A 27,462-nucleotide genomic window follows, 5' to 3' on the forward strand; every position below is an offset into this window, starting at 1 on the left:
ACTAATTTTCCTTACCGAAATTCTCATTACTCAATGCCAGAGTAAATCCTTAAGTGTTGAAGAAGAGCTGGCTATGACAGTGGGATTCCAGCAGCCATCCATCCAGAATACTTCCTACAATACAATCGAGGGTAAGGAATTAAAAACACGGTGGGCTAGTGAGGAAAAGGACTAGTGAGGAAAAGGAAGGAAGGGAATTAATATTCACTGAGCACTTACTTTTTCATGGGCACTCATCAGTCACTTCATATATACATCACTTTTAAATTATTTTTTAAGTTTATTTATTTATTTTTGAGAAAGGGACAGAAAGAGTGAGCAGCGTGGGGCACAGAGAGAGAGAGGGAGACAGAGAATCCCAAGAAGGCTCTGCACTGTCAGCACAGAGCCCGATGTGGGGCTTGAACTCACAAACTGTGAGACCATTGACCTGAGCTGAAACCAAGAGTCGGACCTTTACCCCACTGAGCCACCCAGGCGCCTCTATACACATCACCTTTAATCCTCACAACAATCCTACGGGGTGGGGTTACCAGCATTTGGGTAAACTGCCCAGGCCCCAGAGCAAGTCCAAGACCGCCAGGATTTGAGACCAGGTCTGTCTGAAGACAAAGCCCAAACACTTTCCACTATAGTATGTTCTTGAATTGGCAAATTCCAAAGTTGCATATTTACTTAGTAACCAATAGAAGTCACCAAATACCTGGCTTCATATAAACCACTGACTGTTAATTTAATTTACAACAGAAGTGTCTACTTCTACAGACATTGAACAGCTGTTTTCAGTCTTTGAAATAAATCACTGTTAATTGAAATGTTATTTGAGAATTTCATAAGTAACAAATTCTATTTTTCTAATTCAAGGCAATGAAGAATGTGAGGTTTACACAGTCCCATATTCAACTCCATTTTATTAAAGTAAAGATTAAAACTAAGACATATAAAATATAAACAATTATTTTTGCCATCCTTTAAAAATAGTATGTATTTGTTGACCTCCCCACAAAAATCAAAATCTGCTCTGCCCCTGACATAAATATTCATTGCAATTAAGTTTTGTAAGCTCAATTAATTAAATTATTTTATTTTTCACATGACTGTTTTATGATATATGATGTATAAATCTTTATTATTTTAATGTTTTATTTATTTTTGACAGAGAGAGTGCACACACACATGCATAAGTGGGGGTGAAGCAGAGAGAAAGAGAGAGACAGAGGATCCAAAGCAGGCTCGGGCTCTGTGCTGACAGCAGTGAGCCTGACAAGGGGCTTGAACTCATGAACTGTGAGATCATGACCTGAGCCGAAGTTGGACGCTCAACCGACTGAGCCACCCAGGCACCCCCGATGTAAAAATCTTTAAAAGAAAAACTAGTATTTACCTACATGTTAAATAAGATACTATGAGACTACATTCAACAGGAATGCCTCTTTTTCAATAACATATTAAATTGAGTCCTCCTGTTACATATGACCTGAATCGTATGTACGATTTTAATTAAAGCAAACTCTCCTTATTCCTCTCAACCAATAATCATTCTCTTTGCCTGTATTATCTCAATGCTTCAAGTTTTTACAAAACTTCAGTTATCTCGTAATTGTCCAAAGCCTCTTAAATTCCTTCCATCTTTTTGAGTTATGGTATCCCAAACTTCGCATTGGTCAAATAACAGTATCTATTGACCTGGGACTGAGGGGTACCGAGGGTGACGGAGGTGTTAGTAAGGCCTTGGGAAACTACTGCAGTAAGCAATGAGGATTTCACTCCTGGGCTTTTGCAGCAGCGCATCTCCCCACGTGCAGGGTGTCTGACCCTTACCAGTGTGGCAGTGGACTTGCACTGCCCTGCCCAACCACCTCCAGCTGGCATAGGTCAAGGAGACTAAGTGCTGTGCTCAGAATGCTCCAAGCATGGTGGAATGCAGCCGAAAACCACATCAAAAGTTTCAAGCAAAATAATGTTAATAGAGACCAATGGAGGGGAAAAGGAAACTTTTACAGCTTTGCCACCAACAAAAGAACTGATGTGGTTTCCTAGGCTAAGAGCAAAAAATGTGGCTTTCAAAGCAGCTTTGGAAGCATTCAACCTGCCACTTACTAGTGCTGTGGACCAGTAATTTTACTAAAATATGTGTGAGTGCAAGCATGCACGTGTGTGGGTCAAAAATCAGTGTGGATCTTAAAAACTGAAAAGGTAGAATACCCTATTCCTTTCTCTTTAGCCAGGACTCAATGTTAACTATTAATATAATTAATATTAATGACGGTAATATTATAATATGTATTGCTTACCTAGTGCTTTCGGTTTATAACATTATTTCCTATACAGTACTACATTCAATCCTGGCAATATCTTATAGCGAAAGACATTACTCTTATTTTACAGTGACGAAATTGAGGTTCTGAGAGGTTAAATGACTTGCTTCAGGTAAATGTCATGCATGTGGCCATGAAAATCTACCTCACAATCCAAGTTGGGCAGAATGAGGAGGGATGCAAGAAACTGAGAAGTGTAAGCCCCTTAATATAGGAAGTAGCTGGGGCACCTGGGTGGCTCAGATGGCTGAGCATCTGACTCTTGGTTTTGGCTCATGTCATGATCTTGGTGGTTTGTGGGTTCAAGCCCCACATCCAGCTCTGCTCTGGCAGCGCAGAGCCTGCTTGGAATTCTCTCTCTCTCCTCTCTCTCTGCCCCTTCCCTGCTCTCTCTCTCTCTGTCTCAAAATCAACAAACATTAAAAAATATATACATATGTGAATAATAAAAATATATATGTGAATATATATATATATATATATATATATATATAAAAATAAAATAAAAATCCCTGCTCTCTAACAGTTTAAAAACAGGTCTTTCAAATTTCTTGTGTGAAACAGAATTCAAGTTCTTCCACATCCATTATTCCATGTGATTCTCACAAAACACTTGCTAGAAGTGGCTGAAACCAGGTTAATTACTTTCTGAGAAGGCAAATCTAGGTATGAAATAAATTACCCACTCCCTTTATGTCATATTTTTGGAGAACTGGGAAAGCAGTGTTTAATCCTTAATCCTGGCGTACTAATGGCATATGGTCACGAAATGCCCTCACAATCAGCGTCTTTGGTTTGCCCTTCATTCAACTGGGTGCACAACTCCAGGAAAAAAAGAAAGACTAAATCCCAGCCCTACACCCAAGTTGCTCACAAAGTTTGAGCAGGAAATTTTTTGCGATCTTGTGATTGGGTGTCACTGCAGGGTGGCTGTTGACCTTATGGTGGCACTGAAAAGCTAGCAGGATGTCACTGCCCAGGGGTAAGACATTGGGAAGAGTTGACAAATCAACACAGCTGGGCAGCTCTAAGAGCTCTAATTCCAGAGTGACTTGTGGAAAATAATTGTGCACATCTTGCATTCCATACCAATATTGTAGTCCTTCCCGGTGAGGAAATATAACCTAATGCACTGCCGTTTGGCCTTGTTTTATTCTGTTTCGTTATTTACTCGCCTTGTCACACATTTAAAGTAAATTTAAAAAGGCTTAGCACAAAAGAAGAGTTATAAGTATTGGTTAATTTGGTAAACACATTAATCTGTTCACTCAAAAAAAAAAAAAAAACTAAAAGTGAGGGCAAACCAATGTTGCGTGCTTCTGGAGAATATAAAGAATGGAAGACAGCATTGCTGCCCCTTATGCATTTAGTAAATGTTTACTGAGTACTTACTATGTGCTAGACATTTCTCTATGACCTTGGGATACATCGATCAATGCAGAGGGCAGAGAACCTTGATTTTAGGAGGAAAGAGACCATTTGTAACATACATAAACTAGTTAATTATATATTTGATTAGAGAGAGGTAGGTGATATAGGGAAAAGAAAACACAAAGTAAGGCACGAAGGATGTGGTCGTGATTTTGAGTAGGTGATCAGGATAGAGTTCAGCGAGAATAAAATCAGATCAGAGATGCAAAGGCAGGAAGGGAATGTGCCCTAATAAACCCAAGTAAAGAGCATTTGAGGCACCTGGAAGAGCTAGATCAAAGGCACATTGGCACCTGCATGTCTGTGAGTCTGAGGATCACAAAAGAGGCTGAGGGAGTGAGCAAGGCAGAGCATAGTCTGAGATGGGGTCAGAAAGGTGGACAGGGAGGGGTGGCTCAGATTGTGCCCTTTCAGCCACTCTACGCTCTAAGGATCTGAAGTGAGAAGTCACTGCAGCATTTTGGGCAAATAACTGATACCCTCTGAATGACGTTTTAAGCAATCTGTCTTGGCCCCTGTGTTAAGGACAGGCAAGGATGGAAGCAGAGGTCCTGAGACTACAGGAATGCAGGTGACACACAGTGGTGGCTGCAGTGTGCAGGGTGGCAGTAGAGACAGGGACGTGTAGTTGGAGTCAGGAAACATTGATATGACAGAACCAACAGGATTTCCTGAAAGACTGGATGTGGGCCATAAGAGAACAAAATACTCCCAAGTCTTTTGCCTGAGCACCTGAGATCTGAAGCTGCCGTAAACTGAAACGAGATGGACTGTGGGCCGAACAGATGCTCTGAAAGGAGGGGTCGTATCAGGAGTTTTCATTTTGGACATGTGCAATTTGTGAGAGGCTGAGTGCACAGCCACACAGAAACGCCAAATGGGCCGTTGGATGCAAGAATCTTGAGTTTGGGAAAGTGGTTTGAGCCTGAAATCGATATGGAACTCATGATGCTGGTGGACTTCACAGAGGGAAAGGTAGAGAAGAGGACCAAACCTGAGCCAAGGTATTTCAATATTAATTAGTTGGGGGGGGGGGGGGCAGAGGGGGAGAAGGACCAGCAAATAAAATCTCAAAGGGAAGACCAGTGAAAGGGGGGAAAAAGGAGAGAGTGTGATGTTCTAGAAATCAATGAGAATTATATCCAGGACAAGAAATGACAATCACGTCAAAGGTGCTGAGAGTTCAAAGAAGATACAGATTGAGCCCTGACCAGTGAGCTTATAACCTGGGGGTCATGGGTGACTCCGACAAGAGCACTCTCAGCAGAGTGATGGAGACAGAAGCCTGCCTGAAATGGACTGAGGAGAAAGTAGGAGGAAAGAATTAATGAAATGCTAAGTCCAGGCAACGTTTTGCAGAATACTGCTCCAAAAGGGAGAAACAAAAGATGGTGGTAATAGGTATTAGAAGGTAGAGATGTGCTGAGGGAAAAATCGAGGATGTTAGCGGGAGAAAGGACCATTGCCAGGACCATTGCCAGATGACGTTCTTGAAAAGTCAGGTGAGGATGAGAAAAGAATTTTGTGCACAAGTGGGGTGGTGGCTAGGTCACCTGTTGTCATGGAAGGAAGGCTGAGGGTCAAGGTGGTGCAATAGCTAGGTGGTAGATAACTGTGTTGGTATATGTCCTCCACTACTGCTTCAATATTCTCAATGAATCAGGATAAAAAGTCATTAGCAGACAGTGAGGACAGGGAAGGTGTTGGGTTGAGGACAGAGGAAAATATATGACAGAGGAGAATGACAAATGTAAGTACGGTATGAGAGCTATGCCTATTGGAAGGAAGTCCATGGCCGTGAATGGTCAGAGAGTAAGATTCATCAGCATGTGCGTGTTTTCTGCAGCCACATTAAACTGCAAGGATCAGGCAGGCCTGCCGTAGGTGGAGAACTGGATTTGATCATGGTCATGTACGCCAGCAAGCACAAACAAGAGAGAGGCAAGGGACTTGAGGTTATGTGAGAAAGTACAATGGAGATATGGCCAGGAAATCTAAGTTTTTGTTTTTACTGTAAGACTTCATGGAGGAAGTGTTCCCGGAACCATACCTTAAAGAATGATTAGATTTTAGGGGCGCCTGGGTGGCTCAGTCGGTTGAGTGTCCGACTTCAGCTCAGGTCATGATCTCGCGGTCCATGGGTTTGAGCCCCACGTCGGGCTCTGTGCAGACCGCTCAGAGCCTGGAGCCTGTTTCGGATTCTGTGTCTCCCTCTCTCTCTGACCCTCTCCCATTCATGCTCTGTCTCTCTCTGTCTCAAAAATAAACGTTAAAAAAAAATTAAAAAAAAAAAGAATGATTAGATTTTAGATGTGAGTAAAGACAGAGAGACAACATTCTAGGTTAGGTAGAGGAAAGAGCCTGAAGAAGGACATACACAAACAAGTGAAGTGTGTATTCAGAGGAAAGTGTGTCATTTGATAATAGTGTGAAAGCAGTGATAAGGAAGAATGGACAAAACTGTTGTGAGTATATAAAGCAGGGATTGCCAAACATGTTCTCTAAAGGGACATATGTCAGCCTTTGTCTTACATTCTCGGTCACAACTACTTAAGCCTGCTATGACAGTGGGAAAACAGCCATAGATGATGTATGAATGAATGCATTCAGAACAGACAGTTGGTGAATTTGGCCCACAGGCTATCGTTTACAGACCTCTGACTCCTGGGGATCTCTTAATCAGTCCCAATTGGAATACAGTTGAGAAAGCGGTATGTTTAAACGTCTCAAATTGTCCTACCATTAACGGTACCAGCATTTTTTTCTGTAATTGCTTTTTAGCTGTTTTCAATAGACACTAATATGAAATTTTCAAATATGAAATTACATTAAAGACAATCTATGTTCAATATTAAAGCTTTAAAAAACACCCAATTTGGACTATGTTACTGTGGGTTCCTTTTTTTTTTTTTTTTTTTTTTTTTTTTTTTTGAGAGTGAGAGAGCGAGGGAAAGGGGCAAAGGGACAGAAGGAATCTTAAGCAGGCTCCATACTCAGCACAGGGCCCAATGCAGGGCTTGATGCCACAACCCTGGGATCATGATCTGAGCCAAAATCAAGAGTCAGACGCTCAACTGATGGGGCACCGAGGCGGCTCAGTTAGTTAAGTGGCCGACTCTTGATTTCAGCTCAGGTCATAATCTCACAGTTCCTGAGATCAAGCCCTGCATTGGGCTTTGTGCTTAAAGCGTGGAGCCTGTTTCAGATCCTCTGTCTCCCTCTTTCTGCCCCTACCCCACTCAAGCTCTTGCTCCCCACCCCCTTCTCTCAAAAATAAATAAAATTAAAAAAAATTATTTTTTAAAGTCAGACACCCAACTGAAGGAGCCACCTGGGTGCCCCACATAAGGTCACTACTTTGACTTTTAAAAATTAATTCATATAATATCTGAAGTTGGTATTTAATTCTCTCATAAGGCCATACATCATGTTAACAGAGCCTGTAAATCTCACAATTTATCAAAATAACAAAATAAATGATTAAGATGTTTCTTCTTTTAAAAATACTATTTCATATAAGGTTTACAAAATACATATTTTCAATATATATTTTCAATTAAACAATGGTTAAGTTTTCGGGAATACTTAAGACAAGACAAATTGCTTAATTATAGTGAAAAGCTTCTAAAGCAAATCACAACCATTTACATGCCTATACTGCCAAGGACAAAGGCAGTGATAAAATCTGGACACCTTAGTTACCATGACTACTCAAAAAACATTAATTAAATAGATGGTATAAAAATGAATATAGAAACACTTCAGGTAGTTTATCATCTAACAAAGACGATGGTTCGTAAATGTAGCTGGACGGCATATACGCTCAAACCACTCTATGATCATAGTTCCATGTAGCAATATGTTCATGTGCTTTTTTTTGATTATTTGGTGCAAATGTTCTTGAAAAATGTGTTGTGTAAGTGTTTTTGAAAAATGGTAGCTAGTATAATTCTCTAGGGCAGGTATAATGGACAGCTTGCCCAGGATAGCACAGCTATAATATTTAACCTACTGTCTATGAATAGGTAATGAGATCTGTTCCTCTACCCCATTTTCCAAAAGTACTGCATTCAGAACGCTTGGAAAAGGTGAAGAAATTCTCCCAAACCAGAGCACAAAAGGAAAAATATGGAAATTATGAGATAGATCTAGAAATTCCAACATAGTACTGAAGCAGAACTCCAGAAAGAGCAAAGAGAATAGAGAGCAAGAATTAATTACAAAATGATTTTTACAAATTCTACAGAGTTGGAAAAGGACACTAGCTTTTACACTGAAGGGACATAAAAAGCATAGGTAAAAAATGTAGTATTTTAAAATTTTTTTTTCAACGTTTTTATTTATTTTTGGGACAGAGAGAGACAGAGCATGAACGAGGGAGGGGCAGAGAGAGAGGGAGACACAGAATCGGAAAGAGGCTCCAGGCTCCGAGCCATCAGCCCAGAGCCTGACGCGGGGCTCGAACTCACGGACCGCGAGATCGTGACCTGGCTGAAGTCGGACGCTTAACCGACTGCGCCACCCAGGCGCCCCTAAAAAATGTAGTATTTTTAATTTAAACTCTCTAATTCCAGGATAAAGAAAACCACGCTAATAGTATTCATGGAGTAAAACCAAGTTACTTTAAACACAAGAATCAGAATGAATCTGATTAAATCTGGTACTTAAAAGACAATAGAACTAACCTTCAAACTTTAATGGAAAATGGACTTGAACCTAAGAAGGTATTAAAGAAAGAGGGAAAAAATACTGTTTCGTAACAATATCTTAGAAAATGTAAGATCCACAGAATGTGAAAAAATAGTGTGAAAATGTATTTTGGGAAAATAAAAATGTCCAAAAAAATAGAGAAAGATGTGGGATGTAAAAATAGGAAGCATAAAACAAATAACATTTATATTTGGGTCTAAATAATGGCACCATTCTTCTGAAGTATGTGGTTTTTTACCTACTTTATTCATTCATTTATTTTGCAAAAATGTGAGATCCTTGGGGCACCTGGGTGGCTCAGTCAGTTAAGCTTCCGACTTCAGCTCAGGTCATGATCTCATGATTATTGGGTTCAGGCCATGTAGGGCTCTGTGCTGACAGCTCAGAGCCTGGAGGCTGCTTCAGATTCTGTGTCTCCCTCTCTTTCTGCCCCTCCCCTGCTTGTGCTCTTTCTCTCTCTCAAAAATAAATATTAAAAAAAGTAAAAATAAAAATAAAATTTGAGATCTTTGTGGTTAAAAACCCTATTTATCTTGTCCATTACGTACCTCCAACACATAAAAGCATACTAGGTACATAATAAGCACATATTCTATGTTTGTTGGATTTGATTTTTCATTTGTTTGCAATTACATTGTTCTTGTCCTCACAACCATCAACCTCTTCACTGCACTTGCTTCTCCATCCAGATGTCCCAGTTAGTCACTGTAATACTATGCTACATGGCATCCTAAATTCCCTCCACGTTTCATCTTTCTGCTATTTTTATTTTGCTAATTTCAAATTACAAGCTACAAAGCACTGCTGGAAAAAAATGCACCATTATAACTTCTTGAGAACTTCTGCTGGGCCTTTTCTACATCTAGCCAATAATCTCTCGCTCTCCCTGACATTCTCCACCACTTTTAAAATCCACTTTATTGAGGTATAATTTCAACATAATAAAAAAAACACCTATTTTAGGTATACAGTATGCAGGATTTTAACAATTGTATACATCTTAAAATCACCATGGCAACCGTAAAACACATAGATAGAAAGCATATACATATAATCACAAAAATTGCCTTCAAGCCCGTTTACAGTCACTCTATTCCCAACCCCAATACCAGGTAACTACTGACCTAATATGTACTTTCCCAAGTAGTGATGCGGAAGGAAAAGTACAGATAATCTCTGTGGGAAAAGAAGAGGAAGTAAACACATGCTAGGATCATTATTTACTTACAGAACATAAAACACATTCATGGTGAGTAACTGCAAAACAATCAAGATAAAAGCTTACTACAGAAAAAACAAAAAAAACCTAAATATATATTATCATTATAATTTCCAAACCCTGCCCCTCCCCCCCAAAAAAGGAAAATAAGGCAATGAAAACTTGAGGAATCTAACAGAAGATAGCGGAGGCAGAAAGGGAAAAAAAATAGAGGAAGTATAGTAAAAAATACAGAGTAAAGTGGCAGTAGTAAGTCTAAATATACAAGCATATCCCTCCACACATGCAATGTGATAAAATTGTGATATGTGATAAAAACTACTCCTGCTTCCTGAAAGAACAGACACTGAGACTGAGTTTAAAAAGTAGAGAGACAGAAAGACAGATGAATGTTAAAATATGCTATTTATAACAAAAGGAACAAAAATAAAATGGCACAAAAAGCTTGAAAATGAAAGAACATAAAATGATATGCTTAAGCCAATATGATTATAGTAATAATAAATTATGGAAAAATTAGAATTCAAGTGGCCAGTACTAAGCAACACAAAGGCTGATACACATGGATAGAAGTTATAATCTTCAAAATATATAATAATCATGAACTTTTATGCACCTAATAACATGGTTATAAATTGTATAAAGGAAAAACTAATAGAAAAACAAGGGGTTATTATAGATTTTAGAACATTTTTCAGAAATTTAAATATGAAAATGAGTAGGCCTATGGTCTGTGGTGTGCAAGTAAGCTGGTTCTTTAAAACAAACAAACAAACAAACAAAACACTGATATGTAGCATTTGCCAATTTCTGATGTGGAAAATACCCAATCATTCTGATTTCAAGCCACCAATGGTTTAACAACTAGTTCATTAAATGCCTGACTAGCCGCTCACTTTCACAAGCCAATTAGAACTGTTTTCAGCAAACCATTGCCTATGGTAAAATTTAAAAGCAGAATGAATAATGTTTCATGTAGTACATATGTCTTTTAGATTAAATAGATATAGATAGATGAAAACATTCTATCCTACAGAATAGCACATAAAATACTCATAAAAGTTGTCCATGACCTAGATCTAAAATGTCCATGTGCCAGACGTAAAACAAAGCCTCAAAAAATAATAAAAATCTGAAAGCATATATACCACATTATATGATCACAAACCAATAAACATTGGATTACTGAATGGAATCATATTGAATTACAATAATATTAGTAACTTTGAATTAAAATCAATAATAAAAGAAAAGAAAAATTCTAAAATCTGCCCACTAAAAAATGTAAAATGATACTTTTAAATAATGCTAGTATAAAAGATAAAGTCAATATGAAAAGTACACTTCATTAAAAAAAACTGGGGGCACCAAAATCTGATACCAATACTAAATAATAGTATCCCAAAAAATAAAATTATATGGCAATCTCTTGTGAACACAGATGCAATTTTCCAAAATAAAAAATTAACCAATTCAGGGGTGCCTGGGTGGTGGCTCTGTCAGTTAAGTGTCTGACTGTTGACCTCAGTTCAGGTCTTGATCTCAGTCGTGAGTTCAAGCCTCTCATTGGGTTCCATGATGGGCATGAAGCCTACTTAAAAAAAAAAAAAAAAAAAAAAATTAACAAATTCATCAAGCAGTGTTTTAACAGAGTACAATTAAACGACTAAGTAGATTTCATTTTTGAATTGAAAGGATGATTAACATCGGGAAGTTTATCAGTGTACTTGCTATATTAAGACATTAAAGGAGAAAAGTCATGTGGTTGCCTTCATAGACAGGACAAAACTCAGCATAAATTCCTAAAATAAAAAATGTCAAAATATTCTCCAACTGATAAAGACTATTTAATACAAACCCGCAGGATTCCTATCTGGGGCCATTTTCACTATAGGTACAGAACAAGGAGGCACACAATCAGGGCTGCTAGTCAACACTGATATATGATCACAGCTACATGGGTTCAAATCCTGGCTCTCTCACTTACTATCTGGGTGACCCTAAGACATGTATATACCTTGGTTATTTTTCTTTCTAAGTCAGTAAAATGGAAGATGAGCTCAGAACATACCTCCTATGATTACTGTGAAGATGAATGCTTTACATGTAAAGCACTTTAGACACTGCATGAAACAGGAAAGAGTCGTAACAATATTTATCAGCATTACCTTGGCAATTCATCAAGAACCTTTGAGAAAATATGGCAAGCATCATTATTACAAATTACAAATTTAAAAAGTAAATTACAAATAAAGAAAGTAAAACTCAGAAGTTGAGTAATTTGCCCAACATCACACATGCTAAGAAGGAAGTTTCAGAGTTTAGTCTTGCCTCCTTCATTCACTTATACATTTATCAAATATTTACTGAGCCCCTACTATGTGTCAGTAAGTAATTCTTCCTCTAAGGACACAGCACGGAAAAAGGAAAAAAAAACCCAGAAAATGTGTAATTCTAAAGTTTGACTACAATGTCCTCAATTACTATGGAGAACAATAAATGCAGCATGTGTGAAATTAATCTCTGTTTTGTACAGGACGGCAAGAAAGACCTCACCAATAAGATGGCATTGCATTTAAAGAAAGAGGGTTAGCAAACAGTATCTGAGGAAATAGCTTTCCAGGAAGAGGCAACAAGAAATGCAAAGACCTTGTGGGAGAAGTGTGTTAGGAACAGCAAGGAGGCTAACTGAGCCAGAAATTCAACAGGTAAGGTCAGGGTTAGGTAAGGGAGAGTGGCAGGAAGTATACCATCAGGTAAGGACTTGGGTTTAACTGGAAAACCTGTGTGAAGCATCTTGAGCACTGGAAGGATGTGAATTGGCTTAGACTTTAAAGGCCGCACTCTGGTTGCCATATTGAGAAAGACTGTGTGGGCAAGCCTGGGCACAGGGAGACAATTGTAGCACAGGGTTGCTACAATAATCCACAATAATAGAAATAGAGATGCAGAGAGGTATATGTCCTGATGAACTGGATGTTAGGTATGAAAGAAAGAGAAGTGTCAAGGATGACTCTGAAGGCTTTGACCAGAAATGGCAAGAAGAGTATTACCATTTATTAAAACAAAGGAAGCTGTGAGAGGAACAGGTCAGAGAAAAGAAGGGTTCGGTTTTAAAAAGATTAAGTTTCACGGTTATTAGGTAGTCAACTTTATCAAGACATTGGGAGAAGCTTGATTTCAGCCCGAGATCCCAGAAAGAATTATGGGAATATTGATAATATACCAAATAAGCAATGAATCGGTGAGTGCAAAGGAAACCAGAGGCCTATTGGTCTTTACGATTCAGTTCTTGTACAGCAGACATTTACTGGGTATCCCCTATGTGCCCGGCACTAGGGTTCTAAAGGAGAATAAGCAGAGTCCTTGTTCTTCAAGAAGTTACAAAAACACACATATACTTTCATTATGATATCATAAATACTAAGACAGTTTCAGTATCCAGATTTTTAGGTTGAGAGAAATCCTAGAGGAGATGACAAAAATAGATTCCCTGAGAGAATAAATAAAGTTAGCCAATCCAAGGAAGAAGAGAAGGACTAACCAGGTAGAGGGGAAATAATGGGCGAAGGCACAGAGGCAGGAAACAATAGGAAGCATGCAGGTAAACCCCAACACTGTGAATTTCCCGGCATATCAAGTTAGAGAAAAGGAATGGTAGTGGTATAGTAAATGATAAACGAGAGCCCTGCCTGACAGGAGAATTTGCTGTTCACTGTGTTCATGAGTGCTATGGCATGATTAAATCTGCATTGGATATAGATCATCTTGACCACTGGGCAGAGGGTGTACGTAAAGGAAGACCGAAGGCAGGAAAATGAGTCAATTATTATTACGGTAGTCAACATAAGGACTAAACTGAGGAAGAAGTAATAGGAATTGAAAAGTAATAATAATATTAGTTATCATAGTAATACTTCCCTGCAAAATTGGCAGGTCCTGTTGGCTGTCCTAGAATGTACGCTGAGGTGGGGAGGAAGAGTCTAGGATGACTAATGGCTTGTATGCTTTGATGGTAGGGTAGTGGGATCACTAATTGAGATTGGACCCAGGCTGGGCTCATTTGAAGGGAAGATGGTTCACTCAGTGTTGGAAATGTCAAGTTGGGAAGGCTGGTGGGACACCAAAGAAAATGTTCAGGCACACAGATGAATATACAAATCAAAGCTGAAGAGATGGCAGGGCTGGAGACAGAAGGCATTGGCTTAAAACCGTGAGTTCGGAGGAGAGCAAGCTAGGAGAACATGTAAAGAGAAAACTGTGGTGAGAAAAGAGAGAACAAACATCTTTAACCTTTCTTTAGATAATGGCTTCAGTGAAAGGCTCCTAATTGCTTCAGGTTATTGGTCACAGCTAACGTGATCACACAGCAAGCAATTATAGCACTCTCATGGACTCTGATGGCACATTTCCTTGAATGTAAGAAGCACGTTTTTTCAATGTGAACATTTCTGAAATAGGGTCACTTCTTATAAATGATCTCTATCGTCATCCTCAGAAAAGCTGCTCTTAAAAAGATTGTGCTTAAAAAAAATGACCATGTTTCACCACCGGTGCACTGGAAAAAGAGACTACGAGGGATTTATGTGCAGGACGTATATTGAGAAGTGCCTTTAGGATCAGTATCTGTGAGGGAAGAGAAAAAAGCTCAATTGGGCAGAGGGAGAAATAAGGTCATCACCACCTGGGCTTTGTGGAGCTCTAAAGCTGGGATAGCTCTCAGGAGTTGCACCAAGTTGGGCAAAGGAGGGCCTTTATAACACTCCCTCCCAAGAAACACTGGATGCAGGCTGCCCCAGGGGAGTGGGTGTGACCTTGGACAAGGAGAGTCTCTCCCAGAGAGAACTGTCCCCTGAGACTCTAGCAAGCAGTACTCCCAGCAGCTAGCATAACAAACTCTTCGTTCCTTAAGATGAGTATGCCCACAGCACAGCATCCAATACTAATGATTATTTAGGAATGAAGGAAATGCAGCAGTTTTACCTCAGCATGATGTGATCTTACTATGATCATGAAGTATTAAACATAAACTTTCTCTGGCACAACCCATTTCAAAATCAATTTTAGTAAAAATATAGGTCATCTGAAATCCTACCCTGTTTGGGATAAAGTAGAAAAAAGAGCATTATTTCTTTAAAAAAATTATGTAAGGTCAAAAAAGACATCCACTGCAAAATTCCTAGGGATTTCCTCAAAAATATTTGGCAATGAAAGAATAAAATAATCATGGTAAGTGCTAACCTACTGAGCACTTAGAATGAGAGGCAGATTTACCACGAACTCAGTGGTGCTCCCATACCTCTGTCTTGCATTGCCAATGGTGAGGAAGCAACAGTCCTAGCCCTGTAGTGGGACCCCCGCTTTTGGTCACCTTCTACCTCCTAGAAGTCATACTGGGTTTGTAAGCAGCTACTACCTGCCGGCAGGCTGCCGGAACTTCCTTCAATCTGTTTGGACTCTAATGATAATCTAGCCCCATTGGACCTCATGAAGAATCTGGACCTCATCTGTGACTCTAAGGATGTGAATGCAATGCATCAGGGCCACTATGGGTCCCAGGTTCTCACCCACTTTATATGCCTTGCCCCCATCTCTCATAGCAAGACCTCATCCACAGGATAGGGATGGGGAGCCAAGAGGGAACAGTAAGGACCTGGCCAAGCTGTGGAGGCACTGCCTGTCTGAGATCATGTCAAGTGAAACCCAAAAGCTGGATTTCTCCACAGTTTCCCTCCAAACAAGAAGGACCACCTGAGCATGACGCTGTGGAAACAGAAATGCAGTGTTTCTAGTAATGCATTATCAAGGTAAATGAATACTTCCTAAACCATCAATAATAAGAAACAAATTTCTACCCACACTGCTATAGACAAAAATAAATTTTCTATTTGCTTTATAAAAAAATATTAAAAATCATTATCATATAAAAGAGGAAATCTGAGTGTATGCAGACAAAAAATTTGTAGTAAATAAAGTATATAAAGATGAGTTAGGGGTGTGTGTGGGTGGCTCAGTCAGTTAAGCTTCCAACTTCTGCTCAGGTCATGATCTCACTGTTTGTGGGTTGAAGCCCCGCATCAGGCTCTGTGCTGACAGCTTGAAGCCTGGAGCCTGTTTCAGATTCTTTGTCTCCATCTCTCTCTTTCTCTCTCTCTCTCTCTGCCCCTTCCCCACTTATGCTCTCTCTGTCTCTCAAAAATAAACATTAAATTTTTTTTTGAGCTCACGTTCTTTAAATTCTATGCTATATTGAAATAATCCATTTATAGATTCTTTTGATGCACTTTGATATGTAGCCTTTCATTTATCATTCAACATTTACTAAGCTCCTTTTTGGTTAAGGGAATGTGCCAGGTGCTGGAGAGTATCAGGCAGATATTATATAGTTCCTACCCCCCACAAACCATAAAGACTAATAAGGAGACCCAAAATGCTGCAACAGAAAGCACAATAAAATACACAGGTTTTAAAAAGTGCTACAAATAAATAAAGGAGAAATAGTGAATTAAACATTCTCATCTGCCAGGTGAAAGAGAGTGAGCAATGGTGTATGAACATAGGATACGTTTTCCTTTCATTCATGGAACATTGGGGAGCTAATGTGACAATATTTTAGAATTTCAACTCAAGATAGTGGATATATTTGGGTAACAAATTTTTAAAGTTTCATTTTAGGACTAATTAACACATATTTTCTGAGTACCTATGATGTGACTGGCATCCTGATAGGTATTTGGTGATCACATTGGGAAAAAAATTTATATTTGGAAACAGTAACGGAGCTCCTATAATCTACCCTCTTTTGTAATGAGGAAGCTGAGGCCAGAAAGATATGTGGCATATATTACAAGAGTCGTCTTTTTCAGGAAGCCTTTCCCTAAATGATCACAATCAGCTACCTTTTTACTTTTTTCTAAACTCAGCACACTTTTATGGCTCTTGTCCTTTAGTTGGGTACTTGTTTTTTATATACGGAGATCATGAGCTTTTTAACTCTTTTTAAATGATCAATGGTACCTTTAGATACATAGCATCTAAAAGCTATACGCTTTTTCCTCAGAAAAATGCACATAAGTACATATCCAAAAACTTAAATAAAATCATCTTAATATTACAAATTCAATCCTCCAGAGGTCTCAGGATCCCAGATTAATAATCTTTCTTCTGGATTGCTGGCTTCATAAAATGATTTTTTTCTTATCTATGCCCATAATACATGCGTAAAATACATTTATCTGTGTATCTCCCATAGTGCTTAAAGTTGCAATCAATATGATAGAAGCTTAATAAATTTCCACCAATTTGAATTATCCAAGAACTAAATTGTAGCCAACTGAAGACACAGAACCAGCCTCAACTGCCTGCCTGGTCATGTCTTACACTATTTCATGATTTCTCTTAAAAACAAAAAACACCTAATCATTGCCATTGTGGGCTCAGTTTTACAATGGAGGGAAAATAAATGTCCAAGTACAAACTCGGTATAACCACTTAGATATGATGGTACACGGAATAACAATTCATGTTTAGGAAAGGGCAGCACCTCTAACACAGAAAGTACTCAGGAAATATTTGGAGAGTGACTGTGAACCCATAAATAAATAAATAAGAAATAAGAATGAATAAATGCTGCTGCAAATGGAGAAAGCTTTGGGATGTAGTGGCGATTGTGGTTACTATTTTTTTTTTTAATTTTTTTTTCAACGTTTATTTATTTTGGGGACAGAGAGAGACAGAGCATGAACGGGGGAGGGGCAGAGAGAGAGGGAGACACAGAATCGGAAACAGGCTCCAGGCTCTGAGCCATCAGCCCAGAGCCTGATGCGGGGCTCGAACTCACGGACCGCGAGATCGTGACCTGGCTGAAGTCGGACACTTAACCGACTGCGCCACCCAGGCGCCCCTGTGGTTACTATTGAAGAGTGACCTGTGACGAGCACCAGATGTTGTCTGGAAGTGTTGACTCACTATATTGTACAGCTGACTAATATTACACTATTAGTATGTTAACTAACTGGAATTTAAATAAAACTAAAAAAAATAAATAAATAAGTGAATAGAATTTGAATAAGAAGGAGGCTAGCCCAGCTAATACTGATCCAGCATAAATAATAACACCTGAGTATGAGAAAACCTAAGAGGTGCCATTGAAAAAAAAAAAAAAGGTATCAAAGGAAGTCAAAGGAAATTGTAGAGAAGCAAAATTTGTCATCCCAGGACGTGTCTCTTTGGCGTGTAGATTATTCTAAGCTGATTATTTTTAAGAAACAGAAGGTTCCAGAAAAATCTTTGGCCTTCCCCCAACTGCCTAAAAGAATTTAGAGGACCCACCCTGGGAAGGGAGCTACCACCAGAGATAGCAACAGTATATAATATGAGCTAGGAATAGTAGACAGGGAGGAATTTAGCAAAATCTGTTTGGTAAAATCCTTCTCTATGTCCCATTGCTTCTGTATGACCTAGCAAATATTTGTTTACCAAACATTTGCTCTTTTTCATCTTCCTGTGAATTGTCTTCCCTCCCATTGAAGTCCCAGACCCCATCCTCTTCTCCTTAGCTCTGGATGGCACATAAGCCTCAAACGCCTGACTGCTTATGGGCCTCATAATCTTATGGAGCCCCCTACATACATAATTCAATTTTATTTTCTCCTGTTAATTTGTCTCATGTCAACTTAATTCTTAGACCAGCCACCAGAATCTTAAAGGGTACAGGAAAATTTTTCACCAATAAAACACATTTGAATAGTCAGGCTGGTGTAGGATTACATATGACCTACAAAATGAAGCTGAGGGATCTGATTTGATTTTCTAAGCAATGGGATACTATTTTAGATTCTTAGTAATGTTACCTACGAGTTGTCCTTGACAGGAATTAGTAATCAAATGAAAAACTGAAGAGAAAAATGTCACATATCATTTTTTTAACATCAGCTAGTATGAATAGTCAGACTAGCTGTTCATCTATTAAACTATTACCTTAATCTGATAAACAGTCCTTCTACTTTAATAAATACATTTGTGATTCCTGGTAATTGACAGTCATCCCTTTTACAGGAAAAGGGAAGACCTGAGAATTTGTAGTTGATTTAATGTTGAGCCCATGTGTTAATTATTAGCTGAATAAGTACAGGGTTGAGTCATAATTAGTTCGTATCCATATCTATATGAAATTTTCTAGCATCCTCAGCACATATGCCTAATAGGATCTCTCTTCTGGATTGTGACCCTCTTTGGCTACTAATGCTCTTCATTATTCAATCTCTACAAATCCGTTCACGGTATGATTGGGATATAGTCCCCTCTAGAACTCTAACTAGGAAGCCAGCATCCATCTTGCTAATTCAGATGGAAAGATAAACACTAGAGGTCATATCACCCCCAATGCATGGCTGGACCAGGCAAGAACACACATGCTCAAGGGGCAAGAAGGTTTACTTGCCATTCAAAGTAACTATAGGACAAGTAGTTAATCAGCACTAATGAAATCTCTCACATACAGAACAAAATCTCAGATTCCAAGTCTATTGGGATGGCACAGATGTCCCAAGGACCAGATGGAGTGGCACCAGAAGTTATTAAGTAGCATCTGCTAACATGACCCTCAGGGGCTCCAATCAACAGTGTCCACCTTCTCAGGAGACCCTTGCTCCAAATTTTGCCCTTAAAACCCCTCACCTCCAAGACATCAGAGAGTTTGGGACTTTTGAGCATTAGCTCCCCATTTTCCTGGGTGGTGCCACACCAATACAGTATCTTTGTTCACTGTAAACGCTCAGTGTCAGTTTTTATTGGCTTGCTGTGCACTGAGTGGACAAACTTTCATTGGGTTCAGTTACAAAACTTTGGTGGGAAAATTTTTGTAACATTATTAAAATTAATTCTATTGGTGGAATTCAATTATCAATATTTTCCAAGGTTAGATTCAATAAAGAATATTCACAGTTAATCACTGTTAAGTAAAGTTTTCCTAGTGTTCACATTTTCTCTCAACAAATATGGATTTAAGAGGGAAGTATATATAAGAAGAACAAAGCTGGATATTAACATATTAATAATTTATATGAGAAGCTAATAGTTAAACTTGCCCTTGTTAACTCTGAACAAAGGTTCAGAAAAAAAAAACACAGTTTTTTAGCAAAATAGCAAAAAATAAAATAGCAAAACCTATTTTAAAGGAGGAAAGACACACGAAAAGAACAAAATCTTACAATAACAATCTCTGTGGTAGAGTACATGCATTCAAATGTTGTATCTAATGTTGACTCTTCATCAAAAATTTTGAACAACTGTCTAGAAAAATCACTGCTCAGCAGAAGATACTTCAATATGAGCTATAAGTCTGTGAATTTAATTGAAATCCACAGTCTGTATGGTGCCAAAAGAAAATAATGAGTCTTGGCCTCAGGAACAACAAAATGGGTCACTTAATGTCTGGGAGTTACATACAACAAATGGAGAGAATAAGCCTTCTGTACTAACAACCCTTATCAAGCCAATTAATGACTTAAACTGAGCACCGGAGAGATTCTGTGGGCTATTGTCTGAAAAGAAAGAAGGCTTTATAATAGGGTAAAAAGGCCATGCAGAGGAATTGCCTTACGAAAAAAAATGTTTTCTCAGTTTCCAGTAGAAATATATGAAACATAAATTATATGGGAATGAGGAATATGTTAAGAATCCTGTTATTTCACTTTGATTCCCTTGGGCACCCATTATCATGCTAGAACTGAATATTTACATAAAATAAACACCATTAGCAGAAAAGAAGATGACAGAAAATTCCTTTCCCACTTAGAGCATTTCAACATCTGGGTTACCATGGGCCATTAAAGCACAATGAAACAGTCTGCCTGGACTGCCACATACCTTTTTATTTATTTATTTTTAAAGGAAAATGTGAGGAAATATCTGTATAGTTTAGTCTCCCTTTGTATGCTGAGCAACCTGTTTCCAGGCAGAACAAAAGATTACTATGACTTCTATTTCTCTTTAAAAAATGTCTTCTCCCTTTTTACTCAAGTTAATTAAACACACCAACTCCTATGAAAAAAAGAGAAGGAAAGAAACCATGTTTCATGGGTTATCTCGTGTTCGAGTTCAGAGCAACAATCTCAAAGTGTTTGGGGGAAAGAAGAAAAATATACAGTAATGGAAAACAGGCAGTCTCTCAGGCTCTCCCTGTTTAGGCAAAACGGGACCACTAATAAGTTACAGAATTACAGGGAGAATTTAGGCGTGTACTGACTGGGCTGATTAGCTGATCATGGGTATGATTAGCTGATCATAGATATCAGCTAATAAGAATACGAAGATAGGCTACTGAATAGCTTCTGGCCACAAAACGTAGGTGGAGAACAAGAAATTTTAATACAGAAGAACTGCCATTAAAGAATGCTGCTTTCAATTAAAAAATCTTCCTAAAATCTCCAGTTAATACTCACTGGGGACTCCCATGCGTGAAGCAGTTCTTGGGAGCTATTCCTAGAGTAATAAAAGAGGAAATTACTGAACATCAAGGATTTTTGGTCTTTGACAATGTAAATATCCAAGGAGGACACCCAGAAAGCTTGGTTCTAATGTATACCACGGGTGAGTCGAACAAGACTATGGAGCCCCTCCAGGAATACTGAAGGGGGGGAGGGTGATGTTTTGGAGAAAGAAAGCGGAAGGATGAAGGGTGTGTCCAAATATACTGGGCAAACACAGCTCTGAGTTAAAACTAACACTCAGGTTCTGAGCTTTTAATAGCACACGGGCGGCAACTATAAACATAACTTCCGATCACATTTTATAGGACTTTCCTTTATAGCCAAGACATAAAGCCATCTCCATGAAGGAAGCTTTACAACAAAACTTTCCATCAAAGTGTTCAGCAGAAACAGAACCCACTGACAAGTCTCTGATATTCAAAGAACAACAACAACAACAAAATAAAAACAGTAATCCAATATTCATTCAGTAGAATGAAGCACATAAAACACAGGAGATAGCTCACTCCTGGACATGGTATTGGTGGCATTAGGCTTCCTGCCTTGAACACTTAGAGTCACACTCTCCCTCCAGCTATAATAAAATATTGCTATCCAACTAGAAAATCAACACATTGGCTTCCAAAGCACATGGACTCAGTAGTTTTCCTATCAGAATCCTACAGCTTTATGAAGCCACGTACTGATAGAATGGCGGTGTAAAAAGAAAATAAAACCAAAAGAAAAACAGACAAACAGCTGTTTCCCCTTGCACTAAGGCATCACTGCAAACATATAGTAGTATAGGCTTTTACATAGTGAAAACTCTTTTTGTTCTCTACGTACTGAATGACAGCATGAATAGTTACGTCCTGTTTTGGTTGCTATTTTCCAAACTTTATTACCAGAAAAATCATTCCCTATGTGCATGTTCCCCATAATATCCTCCCTTCCAGGGAAAGAAGTTATAGCTCAGACCCCGTTTCTAATTTAACTGTTCATTTAATTTTCTTTAACACTTTAAAATATCAACTGGATGCTTTGACTTGTCACAAGTGGGCCATCAACTTGGAAGAGAACTCGTAAGAATGACAATACCAGTGTTTCATACAACGTAGTTCACAGAGAAAGGCGCAATCAACTTTACCAAGTTGTCTTTAACAATTCAATGCAAGACAACTCTGGCCATAGTCTGCTATCATGATGTCTGTGCTTTAATATATTGGTATTTTATCCTAGATAGAAGAAATATGAACATCTCATTAAAGGACAATGATGCATAAACTGTGACCAATAACATTCCAAGTAAAAGATTTCTGGTGAAATAAGAAAGACAGGATAAAAATGGAACACTTATTCAAGAAGAACAAAGTGTGCATAAAAGTCAGAACCCAAGAAAGTATTCTTGTGTAAAGAAAGAACAATCCTATAATTTAAGTATGACAAACCCCATATACGTGCCAATGAACTTTACTGTAATACTCATGCAAGTTCAACTGTAAAATTTTTTCATATGTCTTTAGGAGATCCAGCAAACAAATTTCTAAGCAGTCAAACCAAAATAAATGAAATATTTCCGGCAACTCAGAAACTAACCAAAATATATCACAGATGTGTTTAAAATGTAATAGAATTTTAGAACTGCCTATTTCAGAGATGTCTAGTGATCCCAAATTACTTAGCTATTGAGAAAACCAGGCCTGGACTTTGTTTCGCACACAAAATGCACTGTTCCTGATACAGTTGAGGAGGTTATAGTCCGTACGGCTCCGCTTGACCTAGTAAATCATGGGGAACAAAGCAGGTGCCTATTAGTGTCTTAATGTGGGGGGGGGGGGGCAGTGGAGAAGAAGATTCAAAGCTGCCAATAAAGAAATCAATGGTTCTCTCAAAAATGTTAGCTTCAAGAGCCTAAGAAATATATGATACATAATTGTTTATGTTATTTAAAATCAATAAGATAACACTTATCTGTTTTCCTTTATTGTGGTATACCCCACTTCCAATATTCTGCTTCATAAAAACATGCTTCATGTGGTCTCCAGTCAATGGTAGCTTTGTTTGATCAAGAATGGAATTTTTCTTAATTGACTTTGTATCTTCTGCAATTAGTTCCTTTAGCATATTATTATAGGAATCATACTCAAATTAATTCTTAAAAGTATATAAATAAAAAGAAAAACCATTATTGCACTCAAATTTCCAAAAGAAACAGAAATAAGCCTGACTCTCAGTTAACCAAATATTTGAAGTGTGTTTATAAGATAAACAGTGGGAAGACAGGGTACCAAGTAGAAACCAAAGCTTGAAATCAAATAGGGCAGACTAAACAGACATTAGCACAAATCACAGAAATATGTAGAGCATAACAAAACCTAATTTATGTGATTCTTGACCATCTGCATCTCCTATTTTACAGGACCAGTGTGCATGTAAAGCTTGTGTTGGAACCCTCCAAGGCAGTATTTTTTACAGCAGTCTGTGGCACCAACACAGTCTGGCTATATAGCAGTAAGGCTGGTCTTCATAATGCCTATGGAGAAAATCAAACCCTATGATCAGTGTGATATAGGGACAAAGGTCTGTCATTCAGCCAAAACCCAGGCTTGACCTCCAAATCTGTCAATTACTGTTTTGAGTAATAGGATGTAGCAAGCAAAATTATACATCCCACCCCACCCCCCAAATCCCACCCTAGATGTGCATATGATGAAATACCACTGCTGCGGTTGTGTTACATTATATGGGTATAGTTGACCTTAATAGGGAGATTATTGAAGGCGATGGTGCAGGGGGAGAAACAGTGGCTAATCTAATCACACGAATCTTTAAAAACAGAGAACTCTTTCTCCCTGGCAGAAGAAAGGGAAGTCAGGGAGTCTCAGATCATAAGGACGACACATGCCTTTGCTGGTCTGAAGATTGAGAGGGCCATATAAGAGGGAATACTCAGGGCACCTGGGTGGCTCTATTGGTTAAGCATCCGACTTTGACTAAGGTTATTATTTCGCGGTTTGTGAGTTCGAGCCCCACACCAGCTCAGAGCCTGGAGCCTGCTTCAGATTCTGTGTCTCCCTCTCTCTCTGTCCCTCCCTGGCTCATGCTCTATCTCTTAAAAATAAACATTTTTTTAAATTAAATTAAAAAAAGAGGGAATACTGATGGTTTCTAGGTATGGTGCATGACCCCTGCTGACAGCCAGCAAGGAAATAAGGACCTTACTCCTATAACAAAGAACTAAATTCTGCCCACAAGCTGAATGAGCTTGGCATGGATTCTTTCCAGAACCTCCAGACAACAACAGCTCAGTCTGGCAGAAACCTTAATTTCTACCTTGATACTCTGAGTAGAATATCCAGTAGAACTTGTCTGACTTTTAATCCCCAGAACTGTGATATAGTTAATGGGTGTTACTTTAAGTCACTAAGTTTGTAAATATTTATTACACAGCATAGAAAACTAATATATCCCTATATGTTTATTTATTTAACTTCCAGAGCTTCTGAAAAACATAATACAAATAATAAATGGTTGTAATGAGAAGTAATGAGGTCCTGCACGCAACGTGCCTAACACAGTATTTAAGGTGCAGTAAGCATTTAAGATGCAATTACTGTACCTTTAAATACTTTATTTTATGAAACTTCAGATATTTCTGACACATTTTATAAGTCGACCTTTCTGAAATCCTCTGCAAACTCATTTGGGTAATACTTCTGCCTTCATTCCCCTATACACTGAAGAGATATACAGGTTTGTGAAAGCAGAATGAAGTTTTATAGGAGGTATCACAATAAAATAGTCAGAGGATTCCACAAAGCACATGTGAAAATCAGTTTCATTAATCTGTATGTGCATCCTATGCATGCTGCATTTCAGCTGAGCATTAGAAAAACAACAAAAGGGATTCACATCCTATTAAGTAAACAGAGGTTGGAAGTGCTCTAGGTTGTGGTTTTATACTACAACAAAAAATGCCCGGAAAACTGCCTGAAACCTACACAAATCTAGTGTCAACCAAGCTGCCACCCAAACCGGAAAGACCAAGTGCTATGTGCTGAGTTTCATCTGCTTGTTCAACTGCTCCACATTATTTGGAGCAACAAACAAACAAACAAACAAAATCACTCCCCATCCCCACTCTATGCTCTATAAGCCTTGGTTATGCACTAAGAGGGAAAAAAAAAGTTGAATTAAAATACATTTATCTTTCTGTCGTTGAGGAATAATCGTGACAGCTATTAAGAGACAGCATTTATTTCCTATTGCTAAATCATTGAAGATACGGTAATGATCAACTAAGACTTTAAAACTCTTCAACTAGTAGATTTCCTCTAGATGCAAACAGATCCTTCACTCAAGCCACCAGCTAGATGTGGGTGCAAGTTTTCTTTAATTATAAGCAATTACTATGAGCTGTAGAGAAGGTCACCATATCTTATTTCATATTATTATTTGCTAGTAATGATTACTGAAGCACAGAAAAAATATATACAACTGTTAGCCATTGTGTATAGAAAAATATTTACATTTTATCGAATGTGGAATGAAGACACACCACATTACAAACATGGTCCTAAAATTTCGTCCTGTCCCTGTGCTCTTACTTCACCATTCCTCCCATCAAGAGCTGGAATCTATTTCCCCTCCCACTAATGTGGGCTGGTCCTGTCCCTATAACTTTCTATGACTGAGAGGATGTGGCAGAAACAATGAGTAATCTCCAAGGGTAGATCCTAGGGGGCCCTGCCACCCTACTGTCCCCATCTTGGAGCTCCTGTTCATATGAAAGAAAATCCAGGGAAATTACTAATGAAGAAGCTACAGGGAGAGAAAAACTCAGACCACAGTCAGTCTCAAGTTCCTAGATATGTGAGTAAGGAGATCATGGATAAGACCGGACAAGACCAGCAGAAAAGCTGCCCAGCCAATAGACAGAATCATGAGAAATAATAAAGTGTTGTGGCTTTAAGCTAGTAAATTTTGGATGTTTTGTTATACAGCAACATATAACTGATTCACTATATATAAATTTTTCAATCACGAGATTTAGAAAATATGTTAGTAATTTCTTGTCAACGTAACCCTCAGACTACCACATGAAATCATCTAAGCTTCCCTAGCACTCTGAAGTACCTTCCACACCCTCATTTTTTCCTCATATAACCTATGAGCTAGTTATTGTTATTCAGATTTAAGGAGGAGGAAACAAAGGCTGATTAGTTTACCTAGCTAGTAAGTGTGCCCACAAAACTGAGTCTTTCCACTGGTCTGTGAGCTTCTTTAGGTAGGGGTTATCCTACACATCTTTGTACCTCAAGTATATGCACGGTGACCAAAATAAAGAAGGTTATTTTTAAAAGGTTGGATGGATAAATGGGTGCATAGATAGATGGATGAACGGATGAATGGATTAATCTGCTGCTTCTGCTATTTTAAATATTGGAGAAAAAATGATATACATGTAGCCCACCCCCACATCCAGCCCCTTCAAGGTCTTTCTTTTCCATGCTAGCTGTTTTGACTATTTTTCATCTGAGTTAGTACCTAAATATTTTATATTCTCGGTTGACTTCTCCTAAGTCAAATTCTATTTATCAATGTTTCCCTCAAAACTTAGAACCTGAAACTGAACATAATATTGTGCTTATCTAAAATAATTTTTTTTGTAATCTGAACTCTGAATCTGCGAGAGAGTAATATTCTTTGTAGATTTCAAAAGTTTATCTGAAATAAAGTATCACCTTAAAGAAAACAGAATAATTTCTGGGTTTTAACAGGAAAATATTCAACCTCTCTAGAAATCTGTTGTAAAATGCAAAATGCTTTTGCTAAATTTATGATCAATAAATTTCAGTTAGGAAAATGTACTTAGTCCATAGTAATCTACTCGAATTGAGGGAATAAGCAGACTCATTAATTTTGGCTACCTTAAGAATCTTCTTTGGATTGCACCATTGATTTTGGTTAATTTGTATATAATTAAAGAACTCAAATTGTTTTATTAAATTCTTTCTATTATGCATATATTTTGGTCAGTTTAAAATTTTTTTTTCAACGTTTATTTATTTTTTGGGGGACAGAGAGAGACAGAGCATGAACGGGGGAGGGGCGGAGAGAGAGGGAGACACAGAATCGGAAACAGGCTCCAGGCTCTGAGCCATCAGCCCAGAGCCTGACGCAGGGCTCGAACTCACGGACCGCGAGATCGTGACCTGGCTGAAGTCGGACGCTTAACCGACTGCGCCACCCAGGCGCCCCTATTTTGGTCAGTTTTAAAAGAATACTATTCCTTCCAATCCCACAGTTAAAA

The 27,462-nt window shown here is 38.4% G+C and overlaps 1 protein-coding gene across 2 annotated transcripts in view; it reads right to left on the reverse strand.

The window, feature by feature from the left end:
- Positions 1-27,462, reverse strand: part of IL15 (interleukin 15) — an 80,553-nt gene that overhangs the window by 14,294 nt on the left and 38,797 nt on the right. For both annotated transcript variants that reach the window (XM_043568221.1, XM_043568229.1), the window contains exon 2: positions 16-114. In XM_043568221.1, coding sequence (XP_043424156.1) covers positions 16-27 — 12 coding nt within the window. In that variant the 5' untranslated portion in view covers positions 28-114. The remainder of the gene's footprint in view (positions 1-15; positions 115-27,462) is intronic.

Source organism: Prionailurus bengalensis, chromosome B1 (assembly GCF_016509475.1).
Source record: "Prionailurus bengalensis isolate Pbe53 chromosome B1, Fcat_Pben_1.1_paternal_pri, whole genome shotgun sequence".
NCBI classification, from domain to species: domain Eukaryota; kingdom Metazoa; phylum Chordata; class Mammalia; order Carnivora; family Felidae; genus Prionailurus; species Prionailurus bengalensis.